At 55.0% G+C, this 19,384-nt stretch overlaps 1 protein-coding gene across 5 annotated transcripts in view; it reads right to left on the bottom strand.

Moving 5' to 3' along the window:
• SPNS2 (sphingolipid transporter 2) overlaps positions 1-19,384 on the bottom strand; it is a 40,376-nt gene that overhangs the window by 4,975 nt on the left and 16,017 nt on the right. For 4 of the 5 annotated variants that reach the window (XR_004054941.1, XM_010382180.2, XM_030922936.1 and 1 more), the window contains 7 exons: positions 8,936-9,072; positions 3,031-3,182; positions 2,695-2,761; positions 1,187-1,329; positions 767-919; positions 471-660; positions 54-119 (listed from right to left, as the gene is read on the bottom strand). Coding sequence is in view for 4 of the 5 variants with exons in the window: in XM_010382180.2 (XP_010380482.2) it covers positions 54-119; positions 471-660; positions 767-919; positions 1,187-1,329; positions 2,695-2,761; positions 3,031-3,182; positions 8,936-9,072 (908 nt within the window). In the remaining variant the exon portion in view is untranslated. The remainder of the gene's footprint in view (positions 1-53; positions 120-470; positions 661-766; positions 920-1,186; positions 1,330-2,694; positions 2,762-3,030; positions 3,183-8,935; positions 9,073-19,384) is intronic. The other variant, XM_030922935.1, reaches the window with a different exon arrangement.

Here is a 19,384-nt window from a genome sequence, read left to right as displayed (position 1 = left end):
GGTTAAGAGGCCTGGATCCACAGCATAGGGTGACCTCGGCCTGCCTAGCTCACCATGAGGATGTCTGCAGTGATGGCCCAGTTAGAGAACAGCAGTGTCTCCCCGACGAAGATACAGATCTGCCCAGGAGAATGCAAAGCCACCATCAGGGGTGCCTCCATCCACAGCAGCTGCAGCCTGCTCCCTACACACTGGCTGCTGGCAGGGAGCCCACAAATCCTCACCCCTCCCAGGCCCACATCCATTCATGGGCTAAGCAGAGACTTCAGGCCATCCCCACGGCCCTGAGGCACCCAGAGGCCCTGAACAGGCTGTGGCCAGGCTGAGGATGAGCAGGGGCAGCCAGAGACCAGGAGCCTCCCCGAGGGAAGGGAAAGTGCAGCAAGTCAGACTGAATGTCCTGTTCCAGACCCTCCTGTGGCCCAGGTCCAGCTTCCCCGCACCCTTGCCCCCACCCCCACTGCACTCACATAGGCCCCTACGATGCTGCTCTTGGCAGCCACGAAGATCAGGCAGATGAAGATGGCAGAGCCCAGCATGCCCACGGCACACACCAGTGGGTCAGCCCGCTGCGTCTTCAGGCGGCACCAGCGTGTGGCTCCCGCACCCGTGACCACACCCAGAAAGCCCGTAAAGCAGGTGATGGCCCCAAAGATGAGACTGTGGGGACAGAGGACAGTGGGGCATGAGTTGAGGGGGCTGAGGCTGAGGGGCTCTCCCTTCCGAGGTTCCTCACCAGCTCCAGGCCCACCCCACGGGGCCCCACCTGTCCTTGGCTCCACAGGGCGGGCTGTTGCACGTCTCTGCTGTCTTCTGCACAACTTGGGCACGGTGCAGGTAGAGCGGGATCCACATGCCCAGGGCCCCTGTGGCGAAGGAGACAGCCGACGTGGCCAGGGAGGAGAAGACGTAGCTGCGGCTGGGGAGAGGCCAGGCAGTGACACTGAGCTCAGGGACCTCCTTCAGCCCCCATAGCAGCCCCATGCACTGGGGAACAGGAGGCCCCAAATGCCTCGTCTTACAGGCTCCAGGGGTGAGGGTTCAGGCTGCAGGAATAATAGATTCTAGGGGCCAAAATGTCCCTCCTAGCACTGAGACAGCAGAGATGGTGGGGTGCCCTGCAGGGAGAGGCCCTCTCATCAGCACCCTTCCCTCTTCCCACCAGACCCCTTCCCACGGTCCTCACTTTCGAATCAGGGCCTTCATATCTCGGAGCCATGAGGTCCGGGTCTTGAGCTGGTCCCCGAGTTGGTCGGCATGGCCCCTTTTAGTGGCTGGGACCAGGATGAGGATGAGTGTTCCTGTGATCATGCCCAGGACAGGGGACACCTGCCAGGGAGCAGGAAGTTAAGACACCAGGGCCCAGTGAGCCTCATCCCTGCTGCAGAAGGAGGGACTCAGGCAAGGCGTGCCTTCTCTAGGCCCTAGGGGTCTCCCCGCTGAGCTGGTATCTGCCCAGTCTTCCTAACTGGGCTGCTGAGAAAAGCTGGGGCTGAGATCAGTCAAGAGACTGGAGGCTTGAGATGGACTGTCCAGACCAGGGGCAGGACCAGAATGGGGAGGGTACAGGGAAGCCGGGCAGACTGAAGGAAGAAGGAGGGGTGGGTGAGTGGAGCGGTGGATGGATGGATGGAGAAGAGATGGCTAAAGAGGTGGATGGAGAGATGGACAGAGAGAGGGAGGGAGGGACGGACGGATGGATGGACAGACGAATGGGAGATAAGTAGATAGCCAGATGGGATGATGACTTCAAGGGAGGAGATAATTCCTGGAGAAAGTTCCCCATGTAGGTTCCTCAGTCGCGGGGCCCTGGGAAGGTGCTGTCTGGATATGAAATGTTGGTCTGACAGATCAGGTGGGCTGGCATTTGGTGGGGGGCCCATGCAGGCCCCACAGAGGCTCATAAACCCTTTTGGATCTTCCCTGTGTCCAGCCCATTTTCCAGAACAGAACTTCCAAAGCCCCAGGCTTCTCTCCGGATGGGAGGGTGACATCCTGGCAGCCTGGATTCCATCTCACCAGCCCCACAGAACAATCTCCCTCATGCCCCCGGGACTGGGAGCCCCTGGGTTGGGGAGTTCCTCTGCCTGCCGCCTCCCTCTCGCCCTCCCCCCCACCTGTCCCCCACCCACACTAAGAAATTCCACGGAGGCCACTTCCTTCCTGCTTTTAGGAAAAAACACTTTGTCTTAAGCTTCCGCTCCTCCGAGAGACTGGGGATCTCTGTTTCCTCCGATTGCACTGTCCTGGGGCCTTGGTAACTTGCCCCAAACCCAGCGAGACAGGAAGTGGCTCCAGATCCTGGGGCCCCACACAGAGGTCTTGTCCCAGCCTTACCCTAGCACAGTGCCAGGGCTGGAAGCAGGAAGCTCCGCCATGGACCTGGAATTTCCTGACGTGGTGGGAGAATCCTTGATTCTCTCAACCTGGGACTCCCGGGCGGGAGATTCCAACCCTCAGCCTGGGGTCCTTGAGGGTGGCAGGGCTGTGTCTGGCTCTGACACCTCAATCTGGACACCTGAGCGCTCTGACACCTCAATCTGGACTCATCTGGAAGGGCAGGGATTTCAGAGTCCAGGCAGCTGGGGGAGGAATCCTGGAAGCCTGTGTCCTAGCCTGGGATACAACTCTGGGCAACCCTGGGGCGAGGTCTGGACTGAAGAGTGTCCTCGTGGGAAGGGACGTAGGCCTTACCCGCAACGCCCAGTGCCAGTCTCCGGCTGCCTGCTTCACGCTGGAGCCAGTGATGTAGCCCAGGCCACTGCAGAGAAAAGACACACGTCAGGCTGAGCAGAGACAGGGGCTGGGGACAGGGAGTGCCTGCTGGTCTGCAAGGCAAGCTGCCCACCCTCCCCACCCAGCCAGCTGGCCAGGGAGCAGGTCCAGGCATTTCTCAAAGGCTGATCACCTACATGTTGAGTTCTCTGAGGGCGCCCACCTGGGCCAGAACCCCAGGGAGTGGGAGCACTCAAAAGTCCAAGGGAACCTTGCCCAGATCCTCACCCAGCCCCTGGCATCTCCGGCTCTCACCTGCCCAGTGGGATGGCGAAGTAGAAGACGGACAGCATGAGCGTACGCGTGTTCTTGGTGAAGAGGTCGCCAATGATAGTGGGGGCGATGGTGGAGTAGCTGGCCTCACCGATGCCCACCAGTCCCCGGGACAGGACCAACAGCCAGAAGTACTGTGGGGAGGGGTGGAGGATGCTGGGGGACCAGCTACCCATTGTCTGCCTCTCATCCCTTGTTCCCACTTTGCTCTCTCCCCCTGCAGGGCCCAGGAGCCAGGAGAGAGAAGGGTGAGGGTGCTGGTGGGCTGCACCTCGTGAAGACCACCTCCCCCGGCCACTCTGGGCCTCAGTTTGCCCCTCTGTATAGTGGGTCTGACGGGGCCAGGACTATCCCAGCTTGAGAGTGGGATAGCCTGGCAGGCCCCTCTGTCCTCATAGGCACTGGGGACACAAGCCTATGTCTCCACTACTCCACCAACTGGGAGACCTCCTCCCTGGTTCTGACTCCACTTCGGGAGCCTCAAGCCACTACCCTCCACTCTGTCCCCCTCCCAAGCTGGGTGGCTGGGCCAGCCCTGGCAGCACTGAGGGCCCAGTGGGGAGTGGGGAGTTGGCAGGGAAGCCCAGGGGACCCAGAACCCCTCCCCCTGAACACATCAAAGGGCAAAGCCTGGCTGAGCGGGGAAGGGTGGGGCCCTGCCAGCTGCTGGTAGCATGACCCCTTTGATGTGGACCTGCTCCCTCCGTGCCCCAGCTGCCCGGGGCCTGAGAACCCAGCCTGGTCATCTTTCCCCAGCCCCACCCTGGCCACCCATCTGGCCAGCATCGCCCACGTCCAGCCCTCCCCCGGGTCTCCCTGACTTCCCTCCATCTGCTCACCTCGCTCCTGGCTACTGTGCCTGCAGGTGCTGCCTGGGTTGACCCATCTCTGACCCCTTCATGCTTCTCTCCTCCTCCTCCCTCTCCCCATCTCCCTATTCGCCCTTAGCTCCTTGCCTCTGTTTCTCTTCCTGGCAATCACCTGCCTACAGTCCTTGGCCTGTTTTTCTGTTGGGTCATTTGTCTCTTTTGCATTGATTTTTTTTTTTTTTTTTTTTTTTTTTTTTTTTTTTTTTTTTTGAGACGGAGTCTTGCTCTGTCGCTCAGGCTGGAGTGCAGTGGCGCCATCTCACTTACTGCAACCTCTGTCCCCCAGGTTCAAGTGATTCTCTTGCCTCAGCCTCCTGAGGAGGTGGGATTATAAGCACCCAGCACCACACCTAGCTAATGTTTGAATTTTTGTAGAGACAGGGTTTCGCCATGTTGGCCAGGATGCTCTTGATCTGCCTGCCTCTGCCTCCCAAAGTGCTGAGATTACAGGCGTGAGCCACCACATCCGGCCCTCTGTGTGCTTTTAAAGAACAAACATGAGGCTGGGCACGGTGGCTCATGCCTATAATCCCAGCACTTTAGGAAGCTGCGGCAGGAGGACTGCTTGAAGCCAGGAGTTTGAGACCAGCCTGGGTAACATAGCAAGCTCTTGTCTCTACAAAAAAATTGAAAATAAGATAAAAATCAGGCCAGGCACGGTGGCTCACGCCTGTAATCCCAGTACTTTGGAAGGCCAAGAGTTCAAGACCAGCCTGGTCAAGACGGTGAAGTCCCATCTCTACTAAAAATACAAAAATTAGCCGGGCGTGGCGGCGGGTACCTGTGATCCCAGCTACTGGGGAGGCTGAGGCAGAGAGTTGCTTGAACCCAGGAGGTAGAGGTTGCAGTGAGCCAAGATTGCACCACTACACTCCAGCCTGGGTGACAGACTCCATTTCAATATATTATATAAATATATAATATAAATATATATTCAATATATGTATTTTTATATGTATGTCAGCAGGACATCATGGTGCATCCTAGCTACTTAGGAGACTGAGACAGGAGGATCAATTGAGCCCAGGAAGTCAAGCCTGCAGTGAGTTATGATCACACCACTGCATCCCAGCCTAGGTGACAGAGCGAGACCTGGTCTCAAAAACACCTTTAAGGCTGGGTGTGGTGGGCTCACACCTGTAATCCCAGCAGTTTGGGAAATCAAGGCGAGTGGATCACCTGAGGTCAGGAGTTCGAGACCAGCCTGGTCAACATGGCGAAACCCCGTCTCTACTAAAAATACAAAATTATCCAGGCATGGTGGCAGGTGCCTATAATCGCAGCTACACAGGAGGCTGAGGCAGGAGAATTGCTTGAACCTGGTGGTGGGGGAGAAGGTGGCAGAGGTTGCAGTGAGCCAAGATTGCGCCATCGCACTCCATCCTGGGCAAAAGAGCGAAACTCTGTCTCAAAACATTTAAAAATAAAATGAACATGAAAGGAAACCCTCCACGCATCTTATCCTGTAACTTGCTTTTGCCCCCTCATTCTTATTTTTTTGAAATCCATTTATGCTGGTTAATTAAGATCTAGTTCATTCTTTTCCTATTGAGTCTCACAGGGCCGGGCACAGTGGCTCACGCCTGTAATTCCAGCATTTTAGGAGGCTGAGGTGGTAGGATCACCTGAGGTCAGGAGTTCGAGACTAGCCTGGTCAACATGGTGAAACCCCATCTCTGTTAAAAATACAAAAATTAGCCAGGTGTGGTGGTGGGTGCCTGTAATCCCAGCTACTTGGGAGGTTGAGGCAGGAGAATCGCTTGAACCTGGGAGGTGGAGGTTGCAGTGAGCCGAGATTGTGCCATTGCACTTCAGCCTGGGCAACAAGAGCAAAACTCTGTCTTGGAAAGAGTCATATATACCATTAAACTGTGCACACCAGTGATGGTCGTTTAGATTGCTTTCTTTTTCTTTTTTTTTTTTTTTTTTTTTTTTCTATTACTGTTCTTCTTACATGCATGTATCTACAAGCTGGAGTTTCTCTCTTGGGTGTATACCCCAAGCAGAAGGCTGGGCCATGGGAGATACATGGAGTTTTACAATATCCTGCCATTTCGCTCCCCAAAGAGGTTCTACCAATTTACACTCCCACCAGTAGGGCTGGAGTCCCCGATTCCCCACAGCTTTGATCACACTTGGTACTGTCAGCCTTTTTAATTGTTGCCAATCTGACGGGTGTGAAATGGGATCTCATTGTTGTTCTCATTTGCATTTCCCTGATTACTAGGGAAGCTGAGCACTGTTTCTTCTTACATGTACTGGCCATTTGGGTATTTTCTCCTGAAACTGTAGCTATCCCTTGCCCATTTTTCTACTGAGTTATTTGTCTTTTTCTTGTTGATTCATAGTTCTAGATTTTTTTTTTTTTTGAGACAGAGTCTCGCTCTGTCGCCCAGGCTGGAGTGCAGTGGTATGATCTTGGCTCACTGCAAGCTCCGCCTCCCGGGTTCACACCATTCTCCTGCCTCAGCCTCCAGAGTAGCTGGGATTACAGGCTCCCACCACCACACCCGGCTTTTTTTTTTTTTTTTTTTTTTTTGGATTTTTAGTAGAGATGGGATTTCACCCTGTTAGCCAGGATGGTCTTGATCTCCTGACCTCGTGATCCACCCGTCTCAGCCTCCCAGAGTGCTGGGATTACAGGCATGAGCCACCGCACCCAGTTTATAGTTCTAGATTTTAAGAGCATGCTTTTTGCTTTACTTTCGCCTTTTGGGACTTTATTCTGCAGGACGGTTTGAAACACAGGCCAAACTTTTCTTTCAATCCAGCTGGATACACAGTTCTTCCCAAACCACTCATCTGAGATGCAACTTTCATCCTATACTAAGTCCCCGTAGAAATGAGGACTCTGGCTCACTGATCTTAGTCCATCCCTCTGCTGTTTTAGTTAGAATCGCTGTATTTTGATAACTGAGAGGCAAATCCCCTTTCACTGTTATTTTTTCCACAATGTTCTTGGCTATTCCTGAGCATTTTCTCTGCCAAATTAACTTCAGAATCACATTGCCAAGGTCTACCAGAAACCCCCATGGGATGCAAACTGTGATTGCAATGAATTTATGGTGTCACTGGAGGTGACCTGTTTCTCCCTCTGCCTTTGCTTATCTTCTCTCCCCTTCCACACACCCAGAGATGGACCCAGACCTGGCATGGTGGTCCTAGACTTACTGGTCCTAGACTTACTGGTCAGTCCCAGGAGCAGCCTCAGAGGTTGGTAACCAGGGGCCTGGCCAGGAGCAAGATGAGGCCCTGAGGGGCCCTAGAGGCCTCTGGTCCAGTCCTGACTTTTGACTGTGGCCGCCAGGCTCTGCTTGCCATCCTGGGCCTGGAGCTTTACCTGACCTGACTCTCCTCCGTGAAGCTGCCCATGAAGCAAGGATGTCCTTGGCAAACCTGCTGATTCTCTCTGCCCTCCCTCCAGTGTCCCTACCATCAACCCATATCTGAACCCGCCATTGTTCTTCAGACTTTTCCAGAGCTCAGCACTGCCACAGAAGGAAGCCCAGGCCCTCTAGCCTGGCATTCAAGGTTCTCCATGACCCAGTCCCTGCTTTCTTTCCAGTGAGAATGCAATCCTCAATCTTTCTTTTTTTTTTTTGAGATGGAGTTTTGCTCTTGTCACCCAGGCTGGAGTGCAGTGGCACGATCTCTGCTCACTGCAACCTCCACCTTCCGGGTTCAAGCGATTCTCCTGCCTCAGCCTCCCAAGTAGCTGGGATTATAGGCATGCACCACCATGCCTGGCTAATTTTTGTATTTTTAATAGATATGGGGTTTTTCCACGTTGGCCAGGCTGGTCTCGAACTCCTGACCTCAGAGGATCCACCCGCTTCGGCCTCCCAAAGTGCTGGGATTACAGGCAGGAGCCATTGCACCTGGCCCAATCCTCAGCCTTTCAACATACTCCACCATTTCTGCATCTGTGGGTTGACTCCCTCTGCCCATGCAACCTTCACCAAAAGGTCTAATCTCACAGTCCCGCCTGCCCAGTGCAAATGCCACCTCCTCCAGGAAGCCTTCCCTGACCCCATGGATTTCAAGAGACTGCTGTCTCTTTAGTGAGGACTCTCAGCACTTTTTCTGCACCACTTGAAGGCTCTGAGCACAGGTGTTCCTATCAAATCTCCCTACCTCAAAGCCTGGGTGCTCCCAAGGACAGGGCTATCCTGAAAGCTCCTTGAAAACAGATCATGCTCTCCCCTTCTTCCTTCATCTTTCTCTACAGCAGTCATCATGTGATTGCCACTGTCTGCTTGAATATGCCTCGAGATGGGAAACTCACTACCTAACAAGGCAACAGTCTCATCTCTGGAAGGAGGAACAGAAACAATGACTCGCCGGGCACTCGACCTGTTCCAGGGTCTGGACCTTCGCAGCTCAGCTGCTTCTCATGGGAAACCTTCGAGTTGGGAAGTATTATCCCCATTTTAAAGATGAGGAAACTGAGACTCAGAGAGATTAAGAGTACATTCTTCCAGGTCACAAAGCTGAGTAGGCAACAAAGTCGGGATATTCAAGCCCAGGCCTGTGGGAGCTAAATGAGAAGACTCTTGATTGTGTTGAATTGATGTTTGCTCCTCTGGGACGTCGACCCAAGAAGTTAGCTGGTCATCAGACCAAGTACAAACCAAGCAAGAACCAGAGAGGGGTAGTGACTCCCCCAGGGTCACACAGCCAGGTAATGGCAGAGCCAGGACTAGGACACAAGGCCCTCACTCCTAGGCCAGACTTGTTCTTTGCATCCATCCCAAATCAGAGGGCCATTCAGAAAGAGTCAGGAGGCCACGTGGGCTGGAAGGCTCTCAGGTCAGAGGCCAGTGTGGGGAAGGCCCCAGCTGCAGGGCTGGCTTACCAAAGTACCCGAAGGCCACCTCATCCTTCTGCACCGGGAAGTCAGTGGGGTTCAAGCAGAGGAGCTGGAAGCCCCGGGCTGGATTAACACAAGCCAGTAAGACTAGCCACTCGCCGGAGGGAGCAGGACACCGGTTGGGGGGAGAAGCCTGGGCGGGCCTCACCTGCTGGGGAATGAAGGAGCTGGAGAAGGTGACGGCCGACCAGAAGAAAATGCCACAGCTGAGAATCACCTTCCTGTTGAAGCGGTCGCCCAGGTAGCCAAAGATGGGGGCAGCCACCATGAAGCTACAGATGAACACTGCAGGGAGAGGAGAGCTTGAGGGCCAGCCCAGGTCCCTGCACCCCAGCCTCCCGGCCCATTTCACGCCAGCTCGAGGCCAAGAGTCTGTGCAGCAAAGGGACCAAGGAAGCAGCCCAGAGAGGCAACCCCAGCCCGAGCTGCACCTCAGGAAGGTGGGAAAGGCCTTACGAGGTCAGTCACATCCATGACGCCATCCTCTCCCATGTAGGTCCAGTTCGCCCAGTTTGTCCAGGTTTGGGTGAGCCCTTTGGGTACTTTTTTTTTTTTTTTTTGAGATGGAGTCTCGCTCTGTCGCCTGGGCTGGAGTGCAGTGGCCGGATCTCAGCTCACTGCAAGCTCCGCCTCCCGGGTTTATGCCATTCTCCTGCCTCAGCCTCCCGAGTAGCTGGGACTACAGGCGCCCACCACCTCGCCCGGCTAGTTTTTTGTATATTTTTTTTAGTAGAAACGGGGTTTCACCGTGTTAGCCAGGATGGTCTCGATCTCCTGAGCTCGTGATCCGCCCATCTCGGCCTCCCAAAGTGCTGGGACTACAGGCTTGAGCCACCACGCCCAGCCTGGGTACTTTTTAAAAGAGCAAAGATCTATTTATTGAATGTTTTCTACATGCCAGACACTATGCTAGGGACTTACCATGTCATATCTCACTTACCTTTAAAAAAAATTTTTTTAAATTTGTATTGTTTTGAGACAGGGTCTTGCTGTGTCACCCAGGCTGGAGTGCAGTAGCATAATCTTGGCTCACTGCAACCTCCATCTCCTGGGTTCAAGCGATTCCTATATCTCAGCCTTCTGAGTAGCTGGCATTACAGACATGGGCCACCACGCTTGGCTAATCTTTGTATTTTACTAGAGATGGGGTTTTGCCATGTTGGCCAGGCTGGTCTCCAACTCCTGGGCTCAAGTGATCCACCCACTTCGGCCTCCCAAAGTGCTGGGATTACAGGTGTGAGCCCGTGCGCCGGGCCATATCTCATGTATCACGTACCTTTCCAGCCCCCTCCCACCTCACAGATGTGGAGACACACTCAGAGGGACAGCGACTTGCCCAAGACCCCCCAGGCAATATGTTCCAGTGGGGATCTGACCCCAGTTGCCTGACTCCAGAGCCTGTGTTCCTTATACTTGACCACACTGCACTTCTTATTCTACTTGGGAACAAAGGTCAGAGAGGGGAAGGGATCTACGTAAGGTCACACAGCAAATCAGGGCAGAACTGGGCCCGGAACTCCAGATTTCACACCTGCCAGACCATACAGCTGCCCTCGCTCCCAGCGCACTGCAGGGCCTTTCCTAATGGCTGAAAACACCGTCATCCATCCGTCCATCCTTCCATCCTGTCATTCAACAACAACAATTTTTTTGTACCTACAAGGCACCAGGAACCGTTTTAGGTGTTTGGGATACATCAATGAATAAGAGACAAAAACCCCTACCCCATGGAGCTTTCACTCGAGTGAGGAGAAACAGACAATAAAGAAATAAATCAATAACACAGCTTGTCGGACGGTGGGAGGGGCTGAAACAGGAGCTTGGAAGGGTGTATGTGAGAGCAAGTGGATGCCACAATTTTACATTTTTTGAAACAAGAGTCTCACTCTATCACCCAGGCTGGAGTGCAGTGGCACAATCTCAGCTCACTGCAACCTCCGCCTCCCGGATTCAAGTGATTCTTCTGCCTCAGCCTCACGAGTAGCTGGGATTACAGGCATGTGCCACCGTGCTCTGCTAATTTCTGTATTTTTAGTAGAGATGGGGTTTCACCATGTTGGCCAGGCTGGTCTCCAAGTCCTGACCTCAGGTGATCTGCCTGCCTCGACCTCCCAAAGTGCTGGGACTACAGGTGTGAGCCACCGCGCCTGGCTGAGAGAAATTTATTGATATAGATAGCTTAGCTGGTGTTTTGTTTGTGAGACGGCGTCTTGCTCTGCTGCCCGGGCTGCTGGAGTGCAGTGGTGCGATCTCCGCTCACTGCAACCTCTGCCTCCCAGGTTCAAGCAATTCTCCTGCCTCAGCCTCTTGAGCAGCTGGGATTACAGGCACCTGCCACCATGCCCAGCTAATTTTTGTATTTTTAGTAGAGAGAGGGTTTCTCCATGTTGGCCAGCCTGGTCTCGAACTCCTGACCTCAAGTGATCTACCTGCCTCGGCCTCCCAAAGTGCTGGGATTACAGGCGTGAGCCACTGCACGCGGCCACCACGATTTTAAATAGAGCAGTCAGAGAAGGGGATATTTCAGCCAGGACCTGGATGAGGTAAGGAAACAAATCATGTAATTATTGGGGCAAGAACAGCAAGTGCCTATGCCCTGGGGCAGCAGCTTACTTAGCATGTCGGAGGAACAGGAAAGAGGCTGGGGTGGGGCCCTGGAGCCCACTGTGATGACTGTGACGTCCATGGGTGAGAAAGGAAGACATGAGAGGATGCTGAGCAAAGGCCGTGACCTGGCTTTGTTCTTCCAGAACAAGAGAGTTTAGAAGACTCCACAGGGAGGCCACTGCCAGGGATGGGAGGGGCCTTGGAGGTCCCAGGTGGGATGAAGAGGCCCAGAGGAAGGCAGGGTAGACCCTAGGTCACACAGCGAGGTGGCCCCCCATTCCTCCCCCTAGAAAGCAGTCCCATAGCTGATGGGCAGATGGCCAGACAAAGGCTGGGAGTGGCAGACATGGCAGCCAGTTGGCCTCTGACCGCCAGGCTGAATGTGTGTGTAGCCCCGGCTGCTCCTCCATGGGCCTGAGACCCTGGCTGAGATGGGACCTGAGAGAAGAGAAAGAGGGAGGGAGGGAGGAGGAAAAGAGAGAGGTGAAGGAGAGGTGAGAGGGCTGGGCAGAGCTCCCCTGAACCTGGCTGGAGGAGTGACCACCGCTCTCTTACACGAGCAAGAGCAGGTCAGTGAGTGTGCATGGGTGGTGGGTGTACAAGCAGACCTGTTAATTCCAGAGGCCTTGGGTAGAATCGGCATGCGGGTGCACAAATCCGGGCATGAGACACACTCCCTGGGCTCAAATTCACCTCTGCTCCCTCCCAGCCAGTGACCTCAGTCAGGCCACCACCTTTCTGGGTCTCACCTTCAGTGGTGTGCTGATAAATGTTTAACTGGCTCTGAAAAAGGGGCCAGGGGAGCCCTGATGTGGCATGTTTGCTTTTTTTTTTTTTTGAGATGGAGTTCTGCTCTTGTCGCCAGGCTGGAGTGCCGTGGCACCATCTCGGCTCACTGCAACCTCTGCCTCCCGGGTTCAAGCGATTCTCTTGCCTCAGCTTCCTGAGTAGCTGGGATTATAGATGCCTGCCACCACACCCGGCTAATTTTTGTATTTTTAGTAGAGACGGGGTTTTGCCATGTTGGCCAGGCTGGTCTCAAACACCTGACCTCAGGTGATCCTCCTGCCTCAGCCTCCCAAAGTGCTGGGATGACAGGCGTGAGCCACTGCGTCCGGCTGTGTTTGCTCATTTCTGTGGTGTAAACACTCCGCCCTGGCTGAGTTCAAGCTGCCCACATCATGTCCCTGCTGGGCGTTGGAAAGGGATGTGCAGAAACATGCCATTGTCCAGTGTTTCTACCACACAAATAGAATAGACGCCACTCACCATAGGAACACAGATAATACCTAAACACAGCAAAATAATTAGGAAGTGAGGACTTTTGAGTAGTTATTACCTTTGTTTCTGATTAATTGTAAGCTGATATCATTTAGTTTTTAACAATGGTTGTATTTTACGACCAGCTCACACACCATTCCTGAAATGTTAACAATGGACTCTCATGAGCCGGCCCAAGCCAGCGCCAACATGCCAACATCCTCGTCTGTAAAATGAAGATAAAAATAGCAGCCCTCCAGGGCGGGTGGGTCTGGGTGCTGGATAGCACGTGCAAGGTGCTTAACGCCACACCCTGCCCAGAGCGGGCCGGCCTTGGTCAACACTGGGTCCTTGTTTCAATTAGTCAAGGCAGAAATGATTTCCTCACATCTAGAAAAGGAATGTTTCCTGCTGGGCCTGCCTCCAAGGACCTGCCCGAGATCAGATCAGAACGTGGCAGGAGGGAGATTTCCAGTTGCATCCGGACTGACACGTTAGGAGGAGGAGGAATTGTCTTCTCTGTGCTTGTCTGTGCTAGGTGGGGAGTGGACAGAAAGAATCAGAAGAGAAGTTGCCCCCTGTCCGGTCAGTGGCAGATCCTGTTCACAGGTCGCTCTGTTTAAAGGACAACCTATGCTAGGGAACCAACAAGGAGCTCCAGATCCTGCCAGGATAATGAAGACAGGCTTCCTCGAGGTGGTGGCGTCAAAGCTGGGCACTGAAACGTGCATAGAAGTTTACTGTTACAATAATACTTAACATCAATAATACACACTGAAATACAAACTTCGGATCTTACCAGCAATATTATATAATGGCTCATGAGGCATCTGATGCTTAGTGTTCATAATAACCGCAGTTAGTATCATGGAGCACTTATTATAGGCAAGGCCCAGGATGCAAACCTGACATATGCACAGATGATCTCATTGGATTCTGTTCTCTTCATTTTACAGAGGAGACAATAGAGGCCAAAAGAAGTGATGTCACACAGCCAGTGCGCGGCTGAGCCAGAATTTAAACCCCAATTTGGCAGACTCCAGAGTCCTTGCTCTAAATCACTCCACAGACTGCCATGCTGGGAAGGGGGAAGGTCCCAGCTGATGTTCCCAAGGTCAGGGAAAGTTCAGGGCCTGTTGAGGACAGCAAGGAGACAGGTCAGGCCATGGCCTGAGGATGCTGAAGAGGAAGTAGCGAGAGACCAGGCTGTGGAGGGAAGACTGGGCTCAAAACCAGGACAGGATTTGGTGTTTAGAAGGTGACAAGAGAACCACAGCGCGCTCTCTCCACCCCGCCCCCCAACACTATGGCGGGACCCTTGAAAACACCCCCTCCCCAGGGGGGTGAAGAAGGGCTGGAGAGACGTGACCCAGACCTTCGCCAGACCCCGGCCATCATGCTCCGTTCTCCCCTCTTGCCCGCAGTGGAGCAGGAAGCACAGGCCCCTCCTAGCTCTTTCAACCCCTCCTCGGTTTCCGGCTGCTCACTCAGACGGGCAGAAGCCCCCAGGACTGCGGGTGGACTCCTGGCAGAAGCTGGCACGCCCCATCCCCACCCAGCGGCCCCAGTCTGATAAACTTGCCCAAGCACCTACGTGCCCTTAGCTCACCTGATCCTCCCCACGTCCACCCCCATCTTACAGCTGGGGTCACTGAGGCCCCAAGAGGTGGAGGAAGTTGCCCGAGATGACAGACCAAATTAGGAAGGCACGGTCTGGACCTGCCTGCCCCTCAGTGCCTTCCCTTGGGACACGGCAGTCCAGGGCCAGGAGGGACGTGAGATCCGTCACTGCCGCCCTCCCTCTGCTCAGGACAGACAGGAGGGAGGACCCCTCCTGACCCTCTGGAGGTCACAGGCTATGGAGGGGCCTGAACGCGATCAGGGTAGGGACGGGGAGGGGGCTGAGAGAATGTTCCTGGCAGAAGGGACGGGATAGGCGAAGCCTTGCACATGTGAACCGTGTCCGATGGGGACACAGAGGCCAGCAGGCAACTCTGCTGAGAATAAAGACCAGCCTGGGCTGGGCCTCCAAGCTAGAAGCTTCCCCTGCCCACCACCCCGCAATCCCGTGGTCTTTGTTTGTTTGAGGAGAGCTTTCTGGGCAGACTGGCAGCCCCACCCCTGGTTTTGGTAGGGGCGGCTTTCCCAGCAGCTCCCGCGGGGACATCCTGTGGAGGGTGTGGGGAAGCCCTCACTCAGCTCACGTGTGCTGAGCCCACAGGTCTGGGACAATGGAGAGGCAGGGCAGGGAGCCAGGGCCGAGCGGGCAGGGCCATGACAGCAGGGAGGGAGGAGTTAGAGCAACCCGCCTGCCTCGGGGTCTTGGGCCAGGGCCTCACTCCCTCCTCCTCGCCGGGCTGGCAGGAGGCCGTCAGAAAGCCAGAAGGGGTGGACTGCGTGCTGTCCACCTCTCATGGCAGCCCAGAGCTCAGAATCCCCACGGGGACTCGGTGTCCTGGTGGGCAGCCCCAGGACCCCTATCCATGGTCAGGGGAGCCATCCCCATGGCACACATGGCCTGTATGACCCCAGAAGGCAGCTTTGGAGCAGGAGAGGGCAAGTCTGGGCTTGGGGGAGCCCTGAGCCCCCACTCTGCGGCCTTGGAGCCTGCATTCGGCCCTTGCCTCAGCCTGGGCTGAACCACGGCTATTTTTACATGGCTGATCTGTTATTTGGAGAAGACTCGCCATCCTCCACATCCTGTGGGCAGGGAGGGTGCTCAGGCAGGCATGGGTGGGGCGGGGGCCAGGCTCTGCCATCCAAGGGACGGCCTAGGCTGGCCAAGCTGACGGAGAATGCTCAGGACAGATGGCCCTGTCAGCGCCTGAAAGCTCACCACACTCAGACTTCCCGGTGGAAGGACGGGAACCACCTGCTCCGCGATCCCCTGCTCAGGATGTAAACCCTGTGTTGGCCTCTCAGGTCTCAGGGTGAATGAGGTTTTGGGGCTACCCTTTAAATAGAAGGGCCTTGGGGAACAGCCACAGGGGCTGCCCAGCTGTGCCTTCAGAACCCAAGTCTGCTGAAGCAGGAGCCACTGGGCTGGTTCAAGAGGGGAGGGGAGAAAGGCCAGAAGGAGACTCACCCCGCAAAGCAGAGGCACTGTCTGGTTTCAGTCTGAGCTGGCTCTTCCTCTGTCCCCACTCTCCCTCTGTTCCCCCATCCCCATCCTGGCACTTCCTCGTGAGCCCACAAACCCCAGCCCGGAGTAGCCTTCAGCTTCCTCTGCTGCCCCCTCCCACACTTGGTCCCAGAATCAATATCCTGAGACACACATCTTTTTGTTTTGTTTTGGTTTGAGACAGAGTCTCGCTCTGTCGCCCAGGCTGGAGTGCAGTGGTGCGATCTTGGTTCACTGCAACCTCCACCTCTTGGGTTCAAGCAATTCTCCTGCCTCAGCCTCCCGAGTAGCTGAGATTACAGGTGCCCACACCACGCCATAAAAAACTTATGTATTTTAGTAGAGACGGGGTTCACCATGTTGGTTCAGGCTGGTCTCAAATTGCTGACCTCAGGTGATCCACCCACCTTGGCCTCCTAAAGTGCTGGGATTACAGGTGTGAGCCACCGCGCCTGGCCTGCTCTATTAATTTTGAATTTGAGTTTGTCTTCAATGGAAATTGTCCCCTGTGTCCCATGCAGGCTCTGGGTCATGAAGAATTCACTGGCCAGGCCCGGTGGCTCAGGCCTGTCATCCCAGCACTTTGGGAGGCCGAGGAGGGCAGATCACAAGGTCAGGAGATCGAGACCATCTTGGCTAACACGGTGAAACCCCGTCTCTACTAAAATTACAAAAAATTAGCCGGGCGTGGTGGTGGGTGCCTGTAGTCCCAGCTACTCGGGAGGCTGAGGCAGGAGAATGGCATGAACCCGGGAGGCAGAGCTTGCGGTGAGCCGAGATTGCGCCACTGCACTCCAGCCTGGGTGACTGAGCGAGACTCTGTTTCAAAAAAAAAAAAAAAAAAAAAAAAAGAATTCCCTAAGGAATGGTTTGGGATTTGCTTCTGCTGGGGGTCCCTGGAAACACAGGGGGCCTCTATGGGAAAGGCAGTGGAAGCCCCAGGCCTGTACGGAGCAGGGGCTGGAACTAGGCTTTCTGCATAAAGCCAGAGCCACGTGGGAAATGCCCATGCTTGAAATGGAACTGTACCAGAAAAACTACCCACCAGCCTGGGGACACAGCTTGGAATCAGGAAGCTTGAATGGAAACAAAATCACCCATGATTAGAATGAAGAAACCCCAGGCCTGGAAACTGAGCCAGGCGGGCGTTCCTTTGAAGAATCTGGGTGATGTGTTACATGGAAGTTTGCTGCGCTATTCTCACTACTTTTTATATCTGTTTAAAATTTTTCATGATAAAAATGTTTATATTAAAAATACTGTAACAAGCTTCGAAGACATTTATCTGGTCCCTAAACACTCTGCATCACTTGGCTTCAATTCTAGCTCCCACTCCGGTTTCTGAGTTCAGCTCTCTACTTCTGGCATCTGGGAATTTCCCTGCTAGCTTTAGCTGTCAAGCTCAGCTTTGTAATTTAAATATGTTTTCTTGGCATATTTTATCTAGCTTGGAGGGGAGAGGAGGGCTTCACACATCTACTCGATCTCATGCACTGACTACAAACTCTGACTCATCCTTCAAAGCCCCATTCAAACGCCTCCTCCTCAGGGAAGTGCTCTCCACCTGCCACCAGCCAGAGCTAGGTACACACTCTCTGCCATCCACCCAGGCTCCCACAGTCCCCGTGTACCCGGGTGATGACTTGATGATACATTTTCTGCCCCCATAGATAGAGCAAATCTACCTGAGGACAGGAACTGAGTCTGGGCAGAGCCCAGCACACAACCTGCCAAGCAGTAGGTTCAGTGGCAGCTGCTTCTTTAGGTATAGGCCATGGGGGTTCCTGATTTCCCAAAACAGCAAAACCTATGAGCTGTAATTGTGTGTGTGTGTGTGTGTGTGTGTGTGTGTGTGTGATAGAGTCTTGCTCTCTACCTCCTGGCTTCAAGCAATTCTCCTGCCTCAGCCTCCCGGGTAGCAGGGATTACAAGCGCCCGCCACCACACCTGGCTAGTTTTTGTATTTTCAGTAGAGACGGGGTTTCACCATGTTGACCAGGCTGGTCTCGAACTCCTGACCTCAGATGATCCACCCACCTCGGCCTCCCAAAGTGCTGGGATTACAGGCATGAGCCTGGCCTGTGAGCTGTAGTTCTGCTGTAGGCTTTCACAGAGACTGAGCGATGGCTCCTGCGGGGGGCCAGGGGCCAGGTCCAAACCAGCAGCCATCTAATCTGCAAAGGGGCTGCTGAAAGTGGGCTCGTCCTCAGCAGTTTTTGTGCCAGTCCCAAGAGGGAAACAGCAGGGGCAAGCCCAGGCCTAACCCTCAGCCACCCCCCACTCCCTGTCTCCCGGCCCAGCAGCCCCTGGTGCCCACAAATAAGCAGGCAGCCCAGCTCTCAGCCCCGGCCCTTTGATCTGGGCAGGCACCAACACCTGGCTGGCGCCCTCCACCTGGCTCCGACCTTATCGGGCCTGGGGGAGGCACAGGTGCCTGGGACACAGGCCAATTAGGTGACTTTCCTAGTTGTCCACTGAGTCACATCCTGGTCTACTCGCCTGGCTTCTTGGCTTAGGTGGCCGAAGGGGGTGAGGGCACCCTAGGGGGGCCATCCCAGCTGTGCCAGGGGTACGTGACAGGTGAGGGCCATGGTGTACAGACTAGAGGGTCCCTGAGAATGCTGGGAATTCTCACCATGGCCCAGAGGCACCCACCCTGGGGACACTGAGATGCCAGGCATCTAGGTCCTCCCAGGCCCATGGGCCGCAGAGGCAGAGACCCAGGCCCAGGTCCCTATTCCAGGCCAGCTACTCTCCACTGCCAGCCCTCCAGCAAGCCATTTCCCTCTCTTGGGCCTTCGTCCCTCTATCTGGTAAGTGAAGCTGACAAACGGAGCCCGTAGGGTTGCTGGAAGAATCAAACAAGATGGTGCCTGTTGTGCTTTGTCCGCCTCCAGCCAGGCCACCAGGGTGAGGAGGGATGGAGTGACTTCTCTTTCATGAGCTCCAGAAGCCAGCCTGGGACAGAACCGCGGAAAGAACCAGGGAACCTTCACACCTGCCTTGAGCCAAGCCCCCCACCCCCAACCCCCCGCCTGGCCCGTGACCCTCCCACCATTCCCTGCACCTCCTGCCCCTCTTCCTGGGCTGTGCTGGCCCCGACCATGCTCAGTGGGCCCTAAATGGAGGACGTGTGGGGTAGAGCCTTGCTCCAGATGAGGCAGTGAGGCCGGGACCAGGAGGGGGATGAGGCTGAGGCCAGGTCCCCAGTGCGTCAGGGGCCACACAGGGCGGGGGATGGGAAGCTAGGCCTTCTCCCACCCTTTCCTTGCCAGCCTGGCAGCCCACTCCTTCCCATGCGCCCATGTGGCTGGAACTCCATTTCCCGGCTGAAGTGCTTGGTCACTGCGTGCGCACAGCCCAGGGGGCTAGAGGAACCTGTCTCAGGTGGCAGGGCAGGCAGACTTATTCTGGCCCAGCCAGGGAGACCCAGGAAGGGGTAGGGGAGGGGTTGGACTCATGGCCTGGGAAAGCATGATGTCTGCCAGGGCAGGCACCTGCCCACCTACAGGGGATACTGGACCACACAGCCTTGCCCCATCCTAGCACAGTCAAGTCTCACCTGAGCCCGAGAACCATCGCAACCCCTCTCTCTGAGCCCCAAAGTCC

This window comes from Rhinopithecus roxellana, chromosome 19 (assembly GCF_007565055.1).
Source record: "Rhinopithecus roxellana isolate Shanxi Qingling chromosome 19, ASM756505v1, whole genome shotgun sequence".
In the NCBI taxonomy this organism is placed as follows: domain Eukaryota; kingdom Metazoa; phylum Chordata; class Mammalia; order Primates; family Cercopithecidae; genus Rhinopithecus; species Rhinopithecus roxellana.
The sequence above is the reverse complement of the archived record's forward strand: the minus strand, read 5'-3'. Positions and strand labels throughout refer to the sequence as shown.